Source organism: Rutidosis leptorrhynchoides, chromosome 11 (genome assembly GCF_046630445.1).
Source record: "Rutidosis leptorrhynchoides isolate AG116_Rl617_1_P2 chromosome 11, CSIRO_AGI_Rlap_v1, whole genome shotgun sequence".
NCBI lineage: Eukaryota > Viridiplantae > Streptophyta > Magnoliopsida > Asterales > Asteraceae > Rutidosis > Rutidosis leptorrhynchoides.
This window is the reverse complement of record NC_092343.1, coordinates 25,553,536-25,571,775: the sequence shown is the minus strand read 5'-3', so window position 1 is coordinate 25,571,775 and position 18,240 is coordinate 25,553,536. Positions and strand designations below refer to the sequence as shown.

At 35.1% G+C, this 18,240-nt stretch overlaps 1 protein-coding gene and 1 pseudogene across 1 annotated transcript; one reads left to right on the top strand and one right to left on the bottom strand.

Moving 5' to 3' along the window:
* Positions 1-1,540: 1,540 nt before the first annotated feature.
* LOC139876367 (putative disease resistance RPP13-like protein 1) lies at positions 1,541-6,393 on the top strand (annotated as a pseudogene).
* Positions 6,394-7,497: 1,104 nt separating this feature from the next.
* Positions 7,498-17,485, bottom strand: LOC139874397 (uncharacterized). The gene is made up of 14 exons (XM_071861836.1): positions 17,404-17,485; positions 16,250-16,348; positions 14,880-15,007; positions 14,634-14,784; positions 14,437-14,546; positions 14,213-14,296; positions 13,603-13,651; positions 13,414-13,505; positions 12,955-13,076; positions 12,747-12,799; positions 9,792-11,097; positions 8,515-8,625; positions 7,782-8,428; positions 7,498-7,686 (listed from the first exon to the last, which is right to left on the bottom strand). Exons 2-13 carry the CDS (start codon positions 16,340-16,342, stop codon positions 7,905-7,907), a joined length of 2,823 nt encoding a protein of 940 aa, XP_071717937.1. The 5' UTR covers positions 16,343-16,348; positions 17,404-17,485; the 3' UTR covers positions 7,498-7,686; positions 7,782-7,904.
* Positions 17,486-18,240: the final 755 nt, after the last annotated feature.

The following is an 18,240-nucleotide window of genomic DNA, read 5'->3' as shown; positions in this document are numbered from 1 at the left end:
TCTCATTCACAAACACAAATCTCATTCACAAAAAAAAAAATGTCAAGTTATTATCATCCACAATGGAGTCCACTCTCACCCTATCCACCCGGATCGGCTCAAGGTTCGGCTAGTGGTGGTGGTGAGGCTAATCTCGGTTTTTCAAATTTTTCCAATTCACAACAATCATTTCCACAAATGTCTCTCGAGCAAATGCAAGCGTTTATGTTGTGGCAACAACAACAACAACAATCACAAGTTCCACAAACACAAGTTCAAAAAACACAACAAACACCACAAGCACCAAAACGCAAGTCGAGAGCAAAGGCTAAAGGAAAAAAAGTTGCGGTCGATTCGTCTCAACCTAGAAGACGAACTGAATACTTGTGGGAACCCGAAGATGAGCTACGTTTAGCTCAATCGTGGATTGCGGCTTCTGAAGATCCAAACCAAGGCATTGATCAAAAGTCATCTTCGTTTTGGAACGTGGTTATGAATGAGTACCATTATAGGGGTTTACCTTACAAAAGAACAAAGGATATGTTGACCTCCAAATGGACAAAAATGAATGAATGTTGCAGAAAGTATGGTGGAATCGTGAGTCGTCTCAAACGAGTTCCACGTAGTGGTTAGGGTGATGTCAATTTCAAGTAACGTTGTGATGCACAATACAAGGTGGAGACGTTTAAGAAGTTTAACAATTACCTAGCTTGGAAATTCCTAAAAGACAAGCATAAGTGGAACAACTCGACTCCACTTAAAACAACCAAACGTGATTGTATCAGTTTAGATGATTGTGATCTAGATGAGGAACCGGAAGAACCGGAACAGAATCCAAATGCGGAGCTATATGGGGAGGATGCAACACCACGACCTCCCGGAAAATCAAGAAAATCAAAATCAAAAAAGACGTCTTCGAGCTCCGCCGCTTCCGCAAGATCCTCGTTTGATGAAAGTGCAAGCGGCACTTTTGATTCAATGACTAGTTACTTTGATTTGAAAATACTACAAATGTCTACCGCGGGAATGGATGAAGAAGATGCATTGGTTCTTCAAGCGAAGAAAGCGGCGATTCGGGCCAAGCTTCGAAGTGGAAATTGAATCGTTTCGTATTTGTTCTTAATAAATAGGAATTGTAATGTTTTTTTTTATTTAGGAATTGTAATATTTTTTTTAGGAATTTTAATGTTTTATTTTTATTTTACTGGAAGTTATTTCTATTTATGTTAATTTTTATAATTATATTCATTTATGTTATATTTAAAATCATAAAAATAATAATAAATATATAAACTGACATGCTCAATTGAGGTCACCACTACCCATTTTTTCTGACTCAGCAAGTCAGGCCTGACATGTTAAGTGACGAGTGAGGAGTGCTATAAAGAAGAAGTAAATTCTATGTAGTTGAAGACAGCTATGGACTTGACCAAGACTAAAAGTTGACTTACTCTCATCCACACAACGTTTCATGCACAGTAAAATCATTATCTAATGTAATTCATCTTCATCTTATCTTTCCTTCATTACTTACTTTTGAAATCAAACCATCTGAGAAACAAACAACATTTCCTTTTCAGATCTAATCCAAATCCAAATCCGATGGCTATTGGCGAAGTCTTTCTTGGTGCATTCATCACTATTCTGTTTGAGAAACTAACCTCTGGTGACTTGATAAAGCTGGCACAATCTGCAGGAATTGATTCTGAGCTGCAAAAATGGAGCAGCACTTTGCAACAAATCGAAGCTGTGCTTGTTGATGCGGGGCAGAAACACTTTACAAATAATTCTATTCAGGTATGGGTCAACAAACTCCAACTTTTGGCTTACGACATAGATAATGTACTTGATGATTTGGTCACTGAAGCTATGTGTCGTCAGTTGAATCAACAACCACATGCCAGTACTAGTAGTAAGAAGGTATTAAAGTTTATACCCAAAAAAATTCATGCTCTTAAATATGGTCGTAAGATGAGTTGTAAGCTAGAAAAGATTACATCCGAATTGCGTGCTCTTGTTGATCAAACAAATCTTCTGGGTTTGATTAGTAACGTTGAAAGGCCAAGTACAACAAGTAGGACATTAGAGACAACTTCAAAGGTTAATGTTTCCGGAATCGTGGGCAGGGAAGGGGATAAAGTGGCATTGCTCGAGAAGTTGTTAGGAAACGAATCATGTGATCAAAATTTTGGTGTAGTGTCTATTGTTGGTTTTGGTGGAATAGGCAAGACCACACTCGCCCAAATTTTGTACAATGATGAGAAAATCAAGAAACAATTTGATCTCATGTCATGGGTTTGTGTCTCTGATGTGTTTGATGTAGAAAAAATCAGCCATGCTATTTATAAAGATGTAAGTGGGGAGGACAAAGAATTTAAAACTCTCAATCAAATTCAAGAAGCCCTTTCAGAAAAACTTTCAAAGAAAAAGTTCCTAATTGTTCTAGACGACGTTTGGAACGAAAAGTACACGGATTGGGAACTACTTCAGCGCCCGTTTTCTGTTGGGGCACATGGAAGTAGAATTATGGTGACAACACGGAAGAATGAAGTTGCATTGATCATGGACTCTGTTTAAGCATACAGTCTCGAGGTATTATCGGATGAAAAAGCTTTATCTTTGCTTGCTCAGCATGCGTTAGATAAACAAAACTTCGATTCACATCCATCACTAAAAGTGTACGGTGAAGGTATCGTGAAGAAATGTGGCAGATTGCCAGTTGCTTTGACAACACTTGGAAGAGTGTTGAGAAGAAAAACAAAAGAAGAAGAATGGGAGGAGATGTTAAATAGTGAAATATGGAATGTAGAGAACGAAAAGAATATTCTACCAGCTCTAAGACTAAGCTATTATGATCTCCCTCCTCATTTAAAACAAATGTTTGCTTATTGTTGCTTATTCCCCAAAGATTACTTGTTCAAGAAGAACGAACTAGTCCTACTGTGGATGGCAGAGGGGTTCTTGGTTAAGTCAGAAGGCAGATCAATGGAGAACTTAGGACGAGAGTGTTTTGAAGAGCTGGTGTCCAGGTCATTTTTTCAGCATTCAAGTATTGATAAATCACAATATGCAATGCACGACCTGCTAAGTGACTTGGCCATGAGTGTTGCAGGAGAGTTCTTTTTTATGTTGGATGATGAAACTGATCTGCATAACAAGAACGGGTCTTTGGAGAAACTCCACCACTTTTCGTTTATTCGTCAAAGATATGGAGTGTACGGAAAGTTTAAGGCTCTCGAAAGAGCTAGACGCCTGCGTACCTTTTTAGCTGTGTCAGTTACAAGGCCAAGTTGGTGGGATGAGTTCTACTTATCGAGCAAGGTTCTTGAAGAAGTAGTTTCCCGATTAGAGTTTTTAAGGGTGCTAAGCCTCGCCAATTATTCAATCACAGAGGTACCACAATCCATTTGTAATATGAAACATTTGCGGTACCTCAACTTTTCCGAAACAAAAATCACATGTTTACCCGAACAAATCGGCGACCTCTATAATCTACAGAGTTTGTTGCTGTCAGGTTGTCATTATTTATCGAGTTTGCCACACAGTTTTGTAAAGTTAATCAACTTGCGACATCTCGACATTAACGATACTCCGAAGTTGAATGAGACACCTTCAGGCATCGGTCGGTTGACGAGTCTACAAACTCTATCCAAAGTCATTATTGGTGGAGCTAATGGGTTCAAAATATCTGTTCTTAAAGAACTATTACACCTTCAAGATCAGATTTCCATTAAAGGGCTCCATAAAGTCACTAATGAAATTCATGCCAGGGAAGCCAACTTAATGCAGAAGAAGGGTCTTTGTGATTTGGAGTTCGATTGGAGTGGTGTGGACCCCGATGTTAATCGGAATGCAATAATGGAATATAAAGTACTTGAAGCACTAAGGCCTTCTGAGAAGATGAAAAGCCTCAAGATTTTGTACTACATGGGTACAAAATTTTCTAGTTAGATCGGGGATTCCTCATTTGTTTGCTTAACCGAGCTAACCTTACGTGGTTGTCGAAGTTGTACATGTCTACCGACACTTGGACGTCTTCCGTCACTCGAGAAGTTGTTTGTTGAAAGCGTGAATGGGTTGAAAAGACTCGGTCCAGAGTTACTTGGACATGCAGATTCTGGCAATGATATTGCATTTCCATCGCTTGAAGTTTTGGAATTTAAAGATATGGAATGTTGGGAGGAATGGTCAACAAGTGGTGCTGATAAAGATGGAATAGTTGGATTGTTTCCTTTTCTTCGTGAGTTTTCTATTAAAAGTTGTCCGAAACTAGATGTAGTCGTAATTGACTTGATACCCTCACTTGAGGTTTTACACGTTGAAGGATGTTCGGTAATGGTGTTAAAAAGCATGGTTGGCGCGTCTTCATCAATTATTAGATTGACATTGGAGGATATTAAAGGACTCACTCAATTAGATGGAGAAATTATAGAGCGTCTCCAGAAAGTCGAATATCTTAGCATTTCAAGGTGTCATGAAGTCACTAACTTGTGGGAATCAGAAGTAGATATTCTTGCGAGTTTAAAGACTTTCAAAGTGAGTGAGTGTGTAAATTTGGTGTCATTAGTAGAGAGGAATGTGAATCTGGTAATTAGTGGCATGTCTTCTATTAAAGAAGTGGAAATTGACGAATGTCCGAAATTGGAGGGTTACAACTATCCTAATAGCATTGAGAAGTTGGAGATAGTCAATTGTGAATCAATGACATCATTGACCTTCCCACCAACGCACGACCTCCCATTTACTTTGAAGTTTCTTAAACTACAGAGTTGTGATAATCTGGAGGTAAATTGGGTTTTCAGCAACTTGTTGTCGTCACTTGGTACTCTTACACTAGTACATGTTTCGAATGTGAGGTTGCTTCCTGAAGGGTGCTTAGATCATCTCACTCATTTGGATATTTATTATTGTGAGAACATAGAATCCATTCCAGAAAAAGGTTTCGGTTTTCTTCCTCATCGTTGCCTAAGATCTCTTTCGATACGCTTTTGCGAGAATATAAAGTCAATTCCTCTTGAGCATTTGCCAAGTCTCGGATATTTGGAAGAGATAACTATAACTCATTGTCCAAGTATGGAACTTCCTACTGTTTTTTGGCCTACTAATTTAGGTTTTTTAGAAATAGGAGTGTTAAAGAAGGGAGTGTGTGAGTGGGGGATGCAACATTTTCCAACCTCACTTGTTGGACTGTTTTTATTTGGTTATAATCAGTCAGGAGTGGTTAGATTTGCAACACAGTCAGATGAGGAAGAGAATATGAGGAGGAGGAAGAGGAATTCGTTGTCACCTTTTCTTCTACCATCATCTCTAACTTTATATATATATGTGATTTTGAAGAATTGGAATCAGTTTCAAAAGGAATGGAACAACTCACCTCCCTTGAAAGCCTTGTAATTGAAGGCTGTCCAAAGCTTAAAGATCTGCCAGAGACGCTACTCCCTTCACTTTCACGTTTGCTTTTGACTCGTTGTTCCCAGAAACTGATAAAAAAGTGTAGAAGAAAAAAAGGCAAATACTTTGCCACCATCTCTCAGATCCCCGATCTTGAAATTGTCGAATAGAAGTAATAATTAAATAAAATAAAGAACTCTCGCTTTCTCGATACTTAGAGGTATGTTTTCACACTTATTTAATTATTTGTAAGTAGTTCACTCGAATTGGTCTTTCATTACCACCTAATTTATAGGTGTTCATCTGGTACCAGATAAATTCTTCTGTGTTGTTGACCATAAAACAAAACTTTCGAATTCCGGGTTTCAACAAATGTTGCTTCTTTGAAATCTGATTTAGCATAAATGCCTTTGGGTACACGAATGTCATAAGACAAATCACACAAGCATGACATTCAGTTCTTCATTATACAAAAAAATTGATCACAACTGTTTTAAATGTGGTTTTAGGTTGATGTAATAAAACTACACTTTTGTCAAAAGCTTACTTGTTGACTTATTTGCAATTTCTGATTAACATTTCCAGGTTACTCACTGTAATGACAACTAACGATTCAAGATATCGAAGCACTAATCCAATCTTCTAGTACTCCTTTTAAGGTATGAAGTCGTAGTTGTTGTTCATATGTATATATATCAAGTTTCCATTGTAGTTAATCTTATCAAATTATGTATCCTGTCAGCAGATAACATGTCAAGTAGGCGAATCTGGAAACTTTGATTATAATCTTATTGCTACTTTGGGGATACATTCCATTCGTACGTCTTTTACTGGAAATTAAATCAGGTTGGTTTGACACTTCTCCTACACATGATTAAAAGTGGCAATTTCAACTCATTTACCTTTAACTTATGAGGTTGTGTATGATGAATGCAGGTCATTGTCACATGATTATTATTGTAGATATGAAGGGTGAATATAATACAAGCAAACCATGTTCGAACTCAATTTTATCCTACTTCAGTTATATGCTTCCTGTAACTCAATTTTAAACTTATGTATGAGGTTGTTTTGTCTTTCCATAAGATGATATTTTGTTTGTTGCCAATTAGCCCAGTTACAGAAGCTGGTGTAATTAAGAGCTTCTGGTTGGTTATTATGACTGTATCCACGATTGTTTGTTAGGAGGTTTTACAAACCTAAATTATTATATAACCTTGTTTGAGCATTGAAGCATACAAGTTTCAATACTAGTATAATGCAAAGAAATCACATTCTCGTAAATAAACTGGGATGTTCGTGTGTTTATGAGAGAAGCCAAAACATACACATGCTTCAAATTTTGGGTAATAAAGCTAATTTTAGAGCATAAGTCAATTCCTAAATAAAATAATCATCATTTAAGCACTACAGTTGTTCAATCAACTATGCATACCACTAAATTTACAGACTAATCAAAACCTAAATGTATATATCGCACATAAGCTAAAAATCTTGCATGGAATCATTTTTGGCCTATTTTATTGTCGCCAAGGGATGAAAGCTTTCTCGCCAACTCTGTTCTCGGTTAATCTCCAACTCACCAACAATCCATCTCTGTAGCTCATTTTTGAATGGGCTTATTATGACCCACTATATTATTTACTGTTAGGATGAGGCTTAAGCTCGATTGTGGTTTTCTGCCCAATACAAAAGTCATTACAAAAACAGGTCTAAATCTTAAACCGACTGCAAGTAAACTTACATACAGCATAACATCTTTATGTGGGTGATAAATGTTAAACCTCCAAAACAATACACACTCTAGTACATAAGCTGGACACCCTTTTGTTGATTCATATATAGCAGAGCAGTTAAAACAGAGCATGATTTTTTCAAAATGGAAATAACGGTAATAACTTACAAGTACTCTCACGACTGCAGAATTACCTGCAAGTTTAAATTCGTACAGATAGTTGCAAAGCAAATTCCATAAACTCAACCCTTCAAACGTTTTTGTTCACTTTATATGTAATACCTCACCTTTTATGTTACACGAATCAATCTCGATACGTTGATATATTAAAATTATAGTAATTGGTAAACACAATTAAAAAATTGACAACGTTCATAGGAGAGTTTCCTTGCTTACTCAAAAAAAAAAAAAAAAAACATCCAAAAAAAAAAAAATACTAAAAGAAACAAAAAACTCTTCTCAACGATTAAGTTGCAAATCCTTTTTAAGATATATAGACTTAGAGCACAAAGATTAATTGCCAAGCCGAATTTCCACAGCTCAAGTTTTAAAACAGGATCCCGTCACATTTCTTGCTCCGCCTGAAGAAAAAAAAAAAAAAAACAATAAAATTATCATGACTTGCACAGATTTAATATTTAGCAATAGATAGATTTATTTTTTATATTAAACTCGCCTGCTGGCTTCTGGAAGCCATTTTAGAGCTTCACCGCAAGATACAACCAACAATGACTGAACCATAAGGTTTATGCGCAAAGCTTGGTTACAACATTTTTCTCACAAATACCAAGTGAAAGGATCAAATTCCAAATGTTCTGTTGTTGTACAGATCAGTAGAAGAAGTTGGCAGCTGGTATTTTGCATCTTCGTGACTTGAATAATATCCGTTAAAACCCGTTTTCTCGTTAAAATGGACCTCCGCCATACAAATATCATTTTCATTCCAACCATTCCAGTGGCCATTAACGTTTAAAGAACCGTTTGGCTGATAAGACGAAAGATTGTTTTCAACCATCCTTAATGGGAGTCCATAAGAATCGGTTTGATGAGGACAATGATGATCTTTTAGTGGACTAAATCTAGGGTTTTGCTGAGAAAAAGATGTTTGCATTAAAAGTTGAAGTCTGAGGTCATTTTCATAAGTATTCATCTGTGTAGGAGAAAAGTTGGATCTAAAATCTTCTAAGTTAGTTGGAATTCTACCACCAACCACTAAAATTGCGGGATCCATTAACTCCAAATCACCACCCGAACTGATATTTACAGGGGCGGTAACTTCGTGCGTTTTTCTCATAAATGAGGAAATGTCAAATATATGATTTCCTGAAACGTAGGTTGATAAAAGTAAGTTATTTTTTTTAAAAAATATGCATAAACAGAAAAAGATTTAAGCTTTTTAATCAACTAACCTGATGCGTTTTCATAAGGTTGTTCCATCCGCTCGTGAGAGGTGAAGCCGGGAGGTGGTGGTCTCTTTGGCCCTGAAAACCCAGGTGGGGCAGATACTTGTGTCCTTGAAACTGTTTGAACAAGCCAAAAAATTACAAAAATTAGTATTGTGGCAAATGGACAGATTGGGTAACGGGTCAAAGCAAGTATTGTTTTGGTGTGGGTTTATAGAGTATTAGAAGAGAAGACATGCAGGAAGTCATCACATGATCACATGATCATGACCATGACCACGTATCTTGGAGAACAAGTCCAAGATCCGTTATATTTAGATAATGGTTATGTTTGGCAAAACTAGCTGGTAGCTTTTAGCTCATAGCTTGTAGTTGTTAGCCTTTTAGATGTATTTAGGTGTTAAAAATGAGTTGTAGCTCAGCTGGTAGTGAGCTGGTAGTGGCCTGACTCTCTTAGCGAGAGGTCAGGAGTTCGAATCCGCTGGGCTGCAAGATTGCACTTAATGTTATCTATGACCTGAAGTATCCACCCAGGTCTCCTTTCACTTAGTGCTAGGAGGGGGCGTTTTACCGGCCATGCCCTCGGATTGGTCCGGGTTTCCTCCAGGGCAGTAGTTGAGGGAGGGTTATGCAACTACGGGATATGAACGCGTGGGTGGTTAAGTCTCCCTGGGTGATCCCATACTGATGTCCAAAAAAAAATGTAATTAGGTGTTTGGCAGGGTAGTAAACTGTTAAATTAGAGAGTAAAATGACAAAAAACTAGAAGCTTTTTCTCAAACGCTAGTTCAATTAGCTTTTAGCTTATAGCTTTAACCGTCCCTCAAAAAGCTTTAAGCTCTTGTAACCAAACAAAGCTTTTTATTTGATCAAAGATGGAAGCTAAAAGCTCCAAAAAGCTTGTAGCCAAACATGCCCAATATCGTTTATATTTAGAACTTATCTTGTATAGTTGATTTATCTTGTATCCTTAATTATCTGTAACTGTAATAATCTGTAACTATAAACACATCAATATAACGAACCTACAAAGTGTGGAGATTTAATTCTTTATAGTTTAAACATGTTAGTCAGGTTGACTCGTGAAGACTTTGAATTCTTCTCTAAACGTGTGAAGTGTTAATTGTTCACTATTATTACAAAACACTTTATTGTGGCAACAATATAACTTAAACTTCTCTTAGTAAAGGAAGTTAAAAAGTTACAAAACACAATATCCCTGTCAAAAGGGTAAACTTTGAAAGTTAGTAAAAACAGAACGCGATGAATGGCACCAGACATACCTGAAATCTTATTATTTTCAATAGATTGAGAATAATTGGTGGCAAAATGATCAGATTCCTCAAAGCTAAAAGAAGAGAAACCATTGCCATTGTCAACATAATTACTATTACTATTGTTACTCGCCACATCAGCGCAGAAATTTTTATACTCCGCAACTTGTCGAAAATCACTTGCAGATGGTGCATAATTGGATTCTCGATATGAGCATTCATCCTCCCTTGCAAACGAGAATCTTGACTGGTTGCTATTTTGTGATGTTCGTGCACTTAAAACTCCATGTGATTCAGGCTGTTTATTACTTTGACCTAAAAACTTAGCCAAGTTTCGAGGTGAAGTTAATGACTCATCCCACGGGTCAAAATCCATTGAAAGAATATCAGATATTAGACTGCTTTCTCCTGAATCCAAGTCAACATTTTGGTCAACTAACGGAGGATCTAAATTGCCATTAGCCAGAAAATATGGATCTTGAGAAGAATAACTTATAGAACTATTTGGGCGAGGAGATATGTGGGTCATACTTTGTATATAACTTGTATTTCTAAGAATCTCTTTATCACTAAGCCTATGATCATTAAAAGAACACAAATCTTCTTCGGCTTCACTAATTACAATTTCTGATAATTTATTTTGCAAATCTGATACTAAATCGGACTTTTCGACAATGCTTTTTGCTTCATTTGAGACTAAAGGTTCGGCCTTTGAATCCGATATTTGTAATCTTTGATTCTTTACGATGCTTAACGATGACCCGTTACAAGAGGAGTTGTCAGTCCTTTTTCCATCATCGATATTCAGTTCTTTATCTAAAACAGAACTAAGATGCTCAGATGGCTTTTTATTCTCACGTGAAGTTGTTGACTTTGAAGAAGAAGAAGAAAGCCTGGTTGTAACAGGTGTCTCTAACAGAGTTTTTCTCTGGTCCGGGCCCACAACCTTTTTCACTGATACTAGATTACCCATATTACCATTTACTTGAAAATTGTGGTTTTCTTGACTATGCTTATTTATCAATTCATCTCCATGAAATGATGAACCCAATATGGCTGAAGAGAATGACAATGTAGTACTAGACACATCAGCTTCTTGTTTAGAGGGCCCATTTGAGTTTGCAACAAGCTGACTATTTGAGGTGCGTGCTCCCCTGTAGTACATTAGAAATTTAATACAAATAGTATAGGTGGCAATTCTGACCCATTTAATTAGTAATGGCAAAACGGGGTCGATTTGAGATTTGAGAAATTTACCATGAAGCTGCAGCAGGAAGAGAGATTGATCTCCCAGAACTACTATTTGGGGGAGAAACTTTCATGCTATTTGTTTGATTCTGCTTAAGAAAAAAAGGATCAAAGTCGTCAATATGGAACCAGTGGATCAAAGTACATGTATAGTGTGGCTTGCTATTAATGGTAAGCTGTCCACTCAGGACAGAATGAAGAAATGGGAGTTGCAGTACACTCAGGTGTATCCTTTGTGTTCTAAAGTTCAAGATTCTCATGATCATTTGTTTATTGATTGTGAGTATTCAAAGAGGATTTGGGCTGAGTTTAAAGGAAAGGCTAGAATGGATGATCTGATTGATTCAGTTTTGGAAAAAAAAAAAATTACTTGGTTGGATTTGGTGAGCGCTTAATTGCCCAAAAACCTTGTACTAAATCTATCTGGAACATTATTGGACGAATAGTGCTAGCTGTTGTTGTGTATTCAATCTAGCAAGAAAGAAATTGGAGGCTGTTTCAGGATAAAAGCAGAAGTCGCAATGTGTTGAGCCAAGCCATTTCTGAGGTGATTAGATTTCGTCTATGCGGCCTTAATATAATATTTCTGCTTCTTATCAGGTAAAGCTGGCATATGAGGTATGGAGGTTTGGCAAGGCCGGCTAAGGCTATGGGCGAAGCGGGCGACGGCCCTGGGCATCACGCGGTTAGGGGCATCATTTCGAAAAAATTTATTAATACTCATAGTTTAAATCTCCTAAAGATATATGTTTGTGTAACTGTTGGGGGCATTTTATAATCATTTCGCCCGGGGCATGCAAAAATTTTGACCAAAGTTTGACCGGCCCTGAGGTTTCGTTATAAACCTGCCATTAATGGCCCACTTGTTGAGTAAAATGTTTAGGTGGGCATTTGGGTTGGGTTGCTGCTTAATAATAGTAAAAGTAGTAATATCAATTATAGTAATTTTATGGATAGTTAGTATGAGATAATGGTTTTTCTCATATGGCCTTGATCGTGACCTTTAAGCACCTACTGACTTTCTATAGTCAACGTATGTTCTTAATTTCACTTACAATATTAACGTGGAATCACTTTATTGGGGTGGTTATTTTATAGATTCATATAACCTATAATCAGTATAGCATCCCTCTGGTTTGGGGTAAGGACTTGTATAATGTCATGTTGAAAAATAGTCCTATGGTAATTTTGACTAACCTTGGTAAAATTACAAACTGTTATTAGGACTTTGATTCTTGGATTGATAAGATAGAAGCTGTGGGTCTTAAGTACTTAATCAGTAAAGATCCTAAGAATCAGGTGATGATATTATTTGTTGACTTTTATTGCTTGGTTTCTATTTTGTTTTATTTGAGTCAATGGATGATGCATATAAAGGGTAATTTTGGTTGTAAGGGTGATGATTGTAAAAGAGTTTGGGATGTTCACTTGAAACAGGGGCGAATATAATATAGGGGCAGAGGTGGCGCCCCAGTGAATTTGCAACTTTTAGTGTAAAATTTTTGGATTTTTCGATTTTGCCCCCAATGTAATTTTTTTTTCCTCGAAGCATCCATATTTTGCCTCAAAACCTCCATATTTTGCAAAAAAATCTCCATATTTTGCCAAAAAATCTCCATATTTCTCAAAAACCTCTATATTTTGTCTCAAAGCCTCCATATTTTGCCAAAAAAGTTGCTACGCTTTTAAAAAAAAATTCTTGCTTCCGCCACTTACTTGAAACATCCCTTCAAGTATGTCCGAAGTTGGCCTGTAAATATTTTTATGATCTAATATAATTTATCCGTTTATCCAAAAAAAAAAAAAAAAAATTCTCATAAAAATTGTCAAGTAGAGAACAAAATCAAAACATTAATAAAACCCTGAGATGTAAAATTTCATCAAAAATAAAACGTCGACTCAGAATATCTTACATTGGTGGTACTTTTATTAATAGGTTTTGCCGAACTACTTTTATCAGAGTAATCATCAGCTGGAGGTGGTAAAATATTTCCAAAACGCCGTTGCATGTCATATGTCGCGCCATTAATTTGCTGAACCCTATTCCTGTACAAATCACCATTCAAAGTTAATTTAGGGACAATAAATAATCACATTATTCTAGCTAAAAAAAAGAAAAAAGAAAAACTGGAATGTATCTTGAGAGTCGACAATTATTCAACCCATTCATAATTTCCAAAAAGGTGCACGGAAATACTTAACTTCATACTATATATATGAAAACTTCCTACCATTACAAATGATAACTTAACTTAGATATAATATACTTAGAAAGCTAGTCAAAATGTTAATATGTATTCTTTGAGATAATTGGCAGGCATTTGCGAGAAAGGATAAAACAATGTATAAATTTCATGCAATAACAATATGAAAATGAAAATACCTTGTATATGCTGTTATTATTTCATCTTTGGTGAAGCTATCTTCTTGTGCGCCAAACTCGTGCAAGTACAAACAATCGGCATTGGTGCAGGGCTGGACCAATCAAATAAAAGTTCCAAATTAATATTATGTTATGTTAAGTACTTAAGTAGTAAAGCAATAAACTTTAATGCTCGATTATTCATTATACCGTATTCCTTAGCCAGGCATGACAGTACTTTGTGGTCCCGAAACAAGCCCTGCAACAAAACCCATGTATTGTCATGTAAAATAAGGGTAAACGGGTAAACGGATAAGGTTTTCACTATTCGGGCGACCCGGAAAAGGGAGAATTTTTTACTTAGGGTGCGTTTGATAAAACTGAATCATTTAGCGCTGAATGGTTCATAATCTGAATGATTATGAGTCTCTGAATAAACTTGGTTCTGAATGAAAATAAGCTGTTTGATAATCATTATGAATGAACGATATGAAACGGGTAAAATTACCTTATTAACGTATTACACGAATAAAAAATTCAATATACTTGTTTGTTAAGTGTTCTGGATATGATTTGAGGAAGATATTACAGAAAAATTATGTGCTTAATGGTTAAGAGAGTGTTTCAACTCTGAATGGTTCAGCACTGAATGCTGAACCGTTCAACATCATATGTCATTCAGAGGTCAGAAACAAAGAAACAAATGCGTTGAATGATGAATGGTTCGGCCTTCGGCGTTGAACCAATTAATTAAGAGGTAAACAAACTGAACAAGAGAATAAAAATCATGTGAATATGCTATAATGTTTTTACTCCTTACTTTAACGGTCTACCCTCCAAAACAAAGCCATGTGCTGACTGTATACTACGAACTGCTTCTTCCTCCTTTGAGTAAGTAATATATCTGAATAAGATGAATATTTCAAATGAAGTTATTCAAGATAAAGCAAACAATATACTCATATACTCATTTAGTATCTGAATTACCATGGGGTACCGTACCCCATATAAAAATTTAAAATAACCAAAGACACTTGTACTTACACACTACAAGTACTGTTAGCAAATTGCTGAATAGCACCAGCTGCGGTCCGAGATATAGAAACTTTTAGTACCTTCCCGTACTGACCAAAATACTCTTTTTGCTGCAGAAGCTGAATATATAACAAAGCTTGGGTAAAAAATTCTTTAAAAAAACAAAATATACAAAGAAAAGCAGATAAGTTTTCAAAAATACATACATCTTCATCTGCTAGATTAAGAGGTAATCCTACAATGTAAACAAGGTTACGTTGAATAACCCTGACATTATTAAGCTGATTTCTTCCTTCACAAGTTTTAGTTTTTCCCTTTTGTGACTTATGTTTCTTCTCCACAACTCCATTAACCAATCTGAAAGTATTATAATAAAGTCCAAGATACAAAATTAGAACAATAGAAAAAAATATAAGATGAATAAACATATCATAATTCAAAAGGAGTCGGACCCTTCACAGTTTAATGCTGTACCAACAATCTTCTCTTTGTTATAAGGAGTACGACATGCTGGACACCGCCCTTCGACACTATCCTTCTCAGCCATATCCATTATATGGTGCCAGCACCACACACAGATCTGCATATATGATATAAAAACTTGCACTTATCAGTATAGTATATACATAATAAAACTCAGATAGCAACTAATTATGAGTAGCAAAAGGAAGAGCATTAAGCATCAACCAACAAATGTACAAAACTGAGATCACATAAATTTTATCATATCTGCTAAAAATACATTAAAAGTAAAGTCATAATAGCTCTCTTTTCTTACATTTGGTCCAGATATGAGTACAGAGAAACATCAAAAATAAGAAACTTATCAAGTTCCAACAACAGACATCGCAATAAAAGCATTTCCTAAACAAATTACTCATGGCTAAGGACCTATGGTTGCTTACAAATAAATGATAAAAGACACTCGCTACAGATGTATAACAATAACACTTCTTTCAAGTCCTATCCACATTTGCCGTCACCTAATAATGGGTGAAATGTCTAAACATCATCATCAACCAAGGTTCTAAATATACAACAGGGGCAGAAATAGAATAGACTTGGGGGGCGCCTGCCCCAGTGGATTTGAAACTTTTAAGCTTAAAATTTTGGATTGATTTATTTTGCCCCCAACCCAAAAGCCCATGACCCAAAAGCATCCATCTTTTTCATTGTTGGACTCTTTATTTCGAAGAAAAAAGGTTGTATTTTGCCCAAAAGTCTCCATATTTTGCCCCGAACCCAAAAGTTAATGACCAAAAAGGTTGTATTTTGCCTAAAAGCCTCCATATTTTGACCCCAACCCAAAAGCCCATGACCCAAAAGGTTGTATTTTCATGGAAGAAAAAAAATCTACAGTGAATGTGAACGCTTTTAAAAAAAATCGCCCCAGGTGAAAAAATTTCCTCGTTCCGTCACTGCATACCAAGAATACGATTTCAGCAAAAACGCATTTTCCAAAGCATGAATGATGAAATCGTGAAGAAAACTATGTAACACAAAAAAGAGGTGACCTAGTGGAAACATAAAATTTCTATAGCCAGATTTTCAAATATACGATAATACACAGGGAACTGAAAGCCAGTAATAAAGTTATGAAAAGATGGATATTTTTATGATAATCGTCCAATATCACATCTTCTGAAATGTATTAGAGATTCAAGCATATCAAAAAACTAAGGACCAAGTACTAGGTTCCACATACGCCAATCAATTGCAAATAAAATGCTACTCATAACAATTAAAATGCCTATTTTCAAATTTAATACAGAAAAGTAACTAGTCTAACAACTATCACAAATTAAAATGATATATTCCATACATCATAGCCACATTTGCAAGGCTTCAGATGCTGATCTGTTAGATCCATCTCTTCAGCACAAAGTGGACAAGTCCTTTCTCCTTGGTCACTCATGATTACCTAAACAATAAAACATGATACAATCAATATCAATATAAACAAAAATCATAAGAAAAATAACAAACAATCTTAAAACGTGTAAATGATGTTACACACACAAATAATATATCATATATTATATGTATAATATACAGCCATACATACAGTACACATGAAATACACATTTTTCTAATTTAAATCCTATAAAGTCAACAAACCTCGTGTAGTTTACACTTTATCATCAGTTTGTCACTATTAAAGTATTCTATAATACTTTGAAGTGTTAAGTTCAACAATGTACATCTAATCCCGGCATACATATATCGAATTTCCGAATCTAATTATATGAAAATATACATCCATGCATCTATGTATTATTGCTATAAAGGATACAAAAATGTTAATTTTGTTGATTTGTCTATTTATATGATTTCAAATTTAAACAAATCGTACTTCATTACACATGTAAATATAAATATATAAAATGCATGAATATATAATAATGTATGTATGTGTATACCCTGATTTAACAAAAAAAAAAGTGATCAGACGATCAAAATATACTAGCTAAAATCTAGAATTCCAGATAAATATCAACAAAATTTAAATTTAAATTCTTATTTATCATCTTAAATCCAGAACTTAATAATCAATGAAACTCTTAAAGCTGAAAAATACACATACATCATCTACAGCTTTTTGACAACAGTATCAATTCCGATAATATAATAAAGCAACATAAATTACAGAGTTGTTTGTGTAAAACAAAACAAAAAAAAAAAAAAAATAGGAATCTTAGCTTTTAAATCAAACTCTAACTAAACATACATAAATCCACAACTTAATAATTATTATTGTAATCAATCAAACTCATCTACAGCAGAAAAAAAACACACAAATAGCATCGATAAACATCATATAATTGAATCAATTGATCAGATAAAATACGGTAATTACAGGGTCGGTTGAGTTAACAAGTAAAATTAGGGATCTATAATCGAAATTGAATAATATGAGATCTGATTGAAACGGAATTGGTAGAGATATAGGAAGAAAAAAAAAATAGATATACATACAGTAATTTGAATTGAAGAGTGCAGAAACAGAGAACCACAAAGCTTAAATGGAAGCGAGAGTGTGAGAAAAAAGAGGGGTCTTCGTATACGAATGGGTTTTTTAATTTTGGTGTATATGCGAAAAAATAAATATATATAAATAGCTCAAAATGTATAATTGGTAATAATGGAATTATTATTATTTGACTAATTATTTTAGATTTAATGAAATTAATCAAAATTTGAATAAATCAAATTCATAATACCATAGCATTTGATTTAATATGTTACTCCATCTATCACACATAATAATGGCGATTATTTGATCCGATATCCTATCCTATCCTATATCCTATAAAATGTTAAAAAAAAAGATATTATAGAATTATTAGAAAATAGTGAATACTTTTACCTATGTGTATGTGACCTAAGGAGATTATCACGTGACTAGTTTAACTATTTTTCTACAAGAGTAAAATATGTTCTAATGAAATTTGAGCCGAGTTCAACATGAATATATTTTAGATTTTAGATAGTTTCATACTTATATAGATAGATATGTGATGTCCCGTACAAAACCATCGTGTACGAATCATCAACAACAGGATCATTACAAGGTTAAGTACTATATGCTGTAATAAAAGAAGTTGCATTCACGATAAAAAGGTGACGTCATAACCGACACCAAAAGTTTTACACCAACAGTATGCTTCTACGAATAGCAAGCATGAATAAATGTATGTGACCCTTAGGTCGTTACAAAACATAGTTTCAAATGTATTAAAGTTTGAATGCAAGATAAATAGTTCATGCGGTGATAACACTAAAGCAGCGGGTGTCTACGGCAAGACTAGCACG

What these genes read in the sequence shown, in the direction of transcription:
- LOC139874397 (XM_071861836.1), bottom strand. Translation starts at nt 16,342, where the DNA reads ATGAGTGACCAAGGAGAAAGGACTTGTCCACTTTGTGCTGAAGAGATG. An exon ending in GCTAACAGTACTTGTAGTGT is followed by an intron (nt 14,297 to 14,436) that starts GTAAGTACAAGT and finishes CATCTTATTCAG; the next exon opens with ATATATTACTTACTCAAAGG. An exon ending in TGAAAATAATAAGATTTCAG is followed by an intron (nt 8,626 to 9,791) that starts GTATGTCTGGTG and finishes TTGTTCAAACAG; the next exon opens with TTTCAAGGACACAAGTATCT.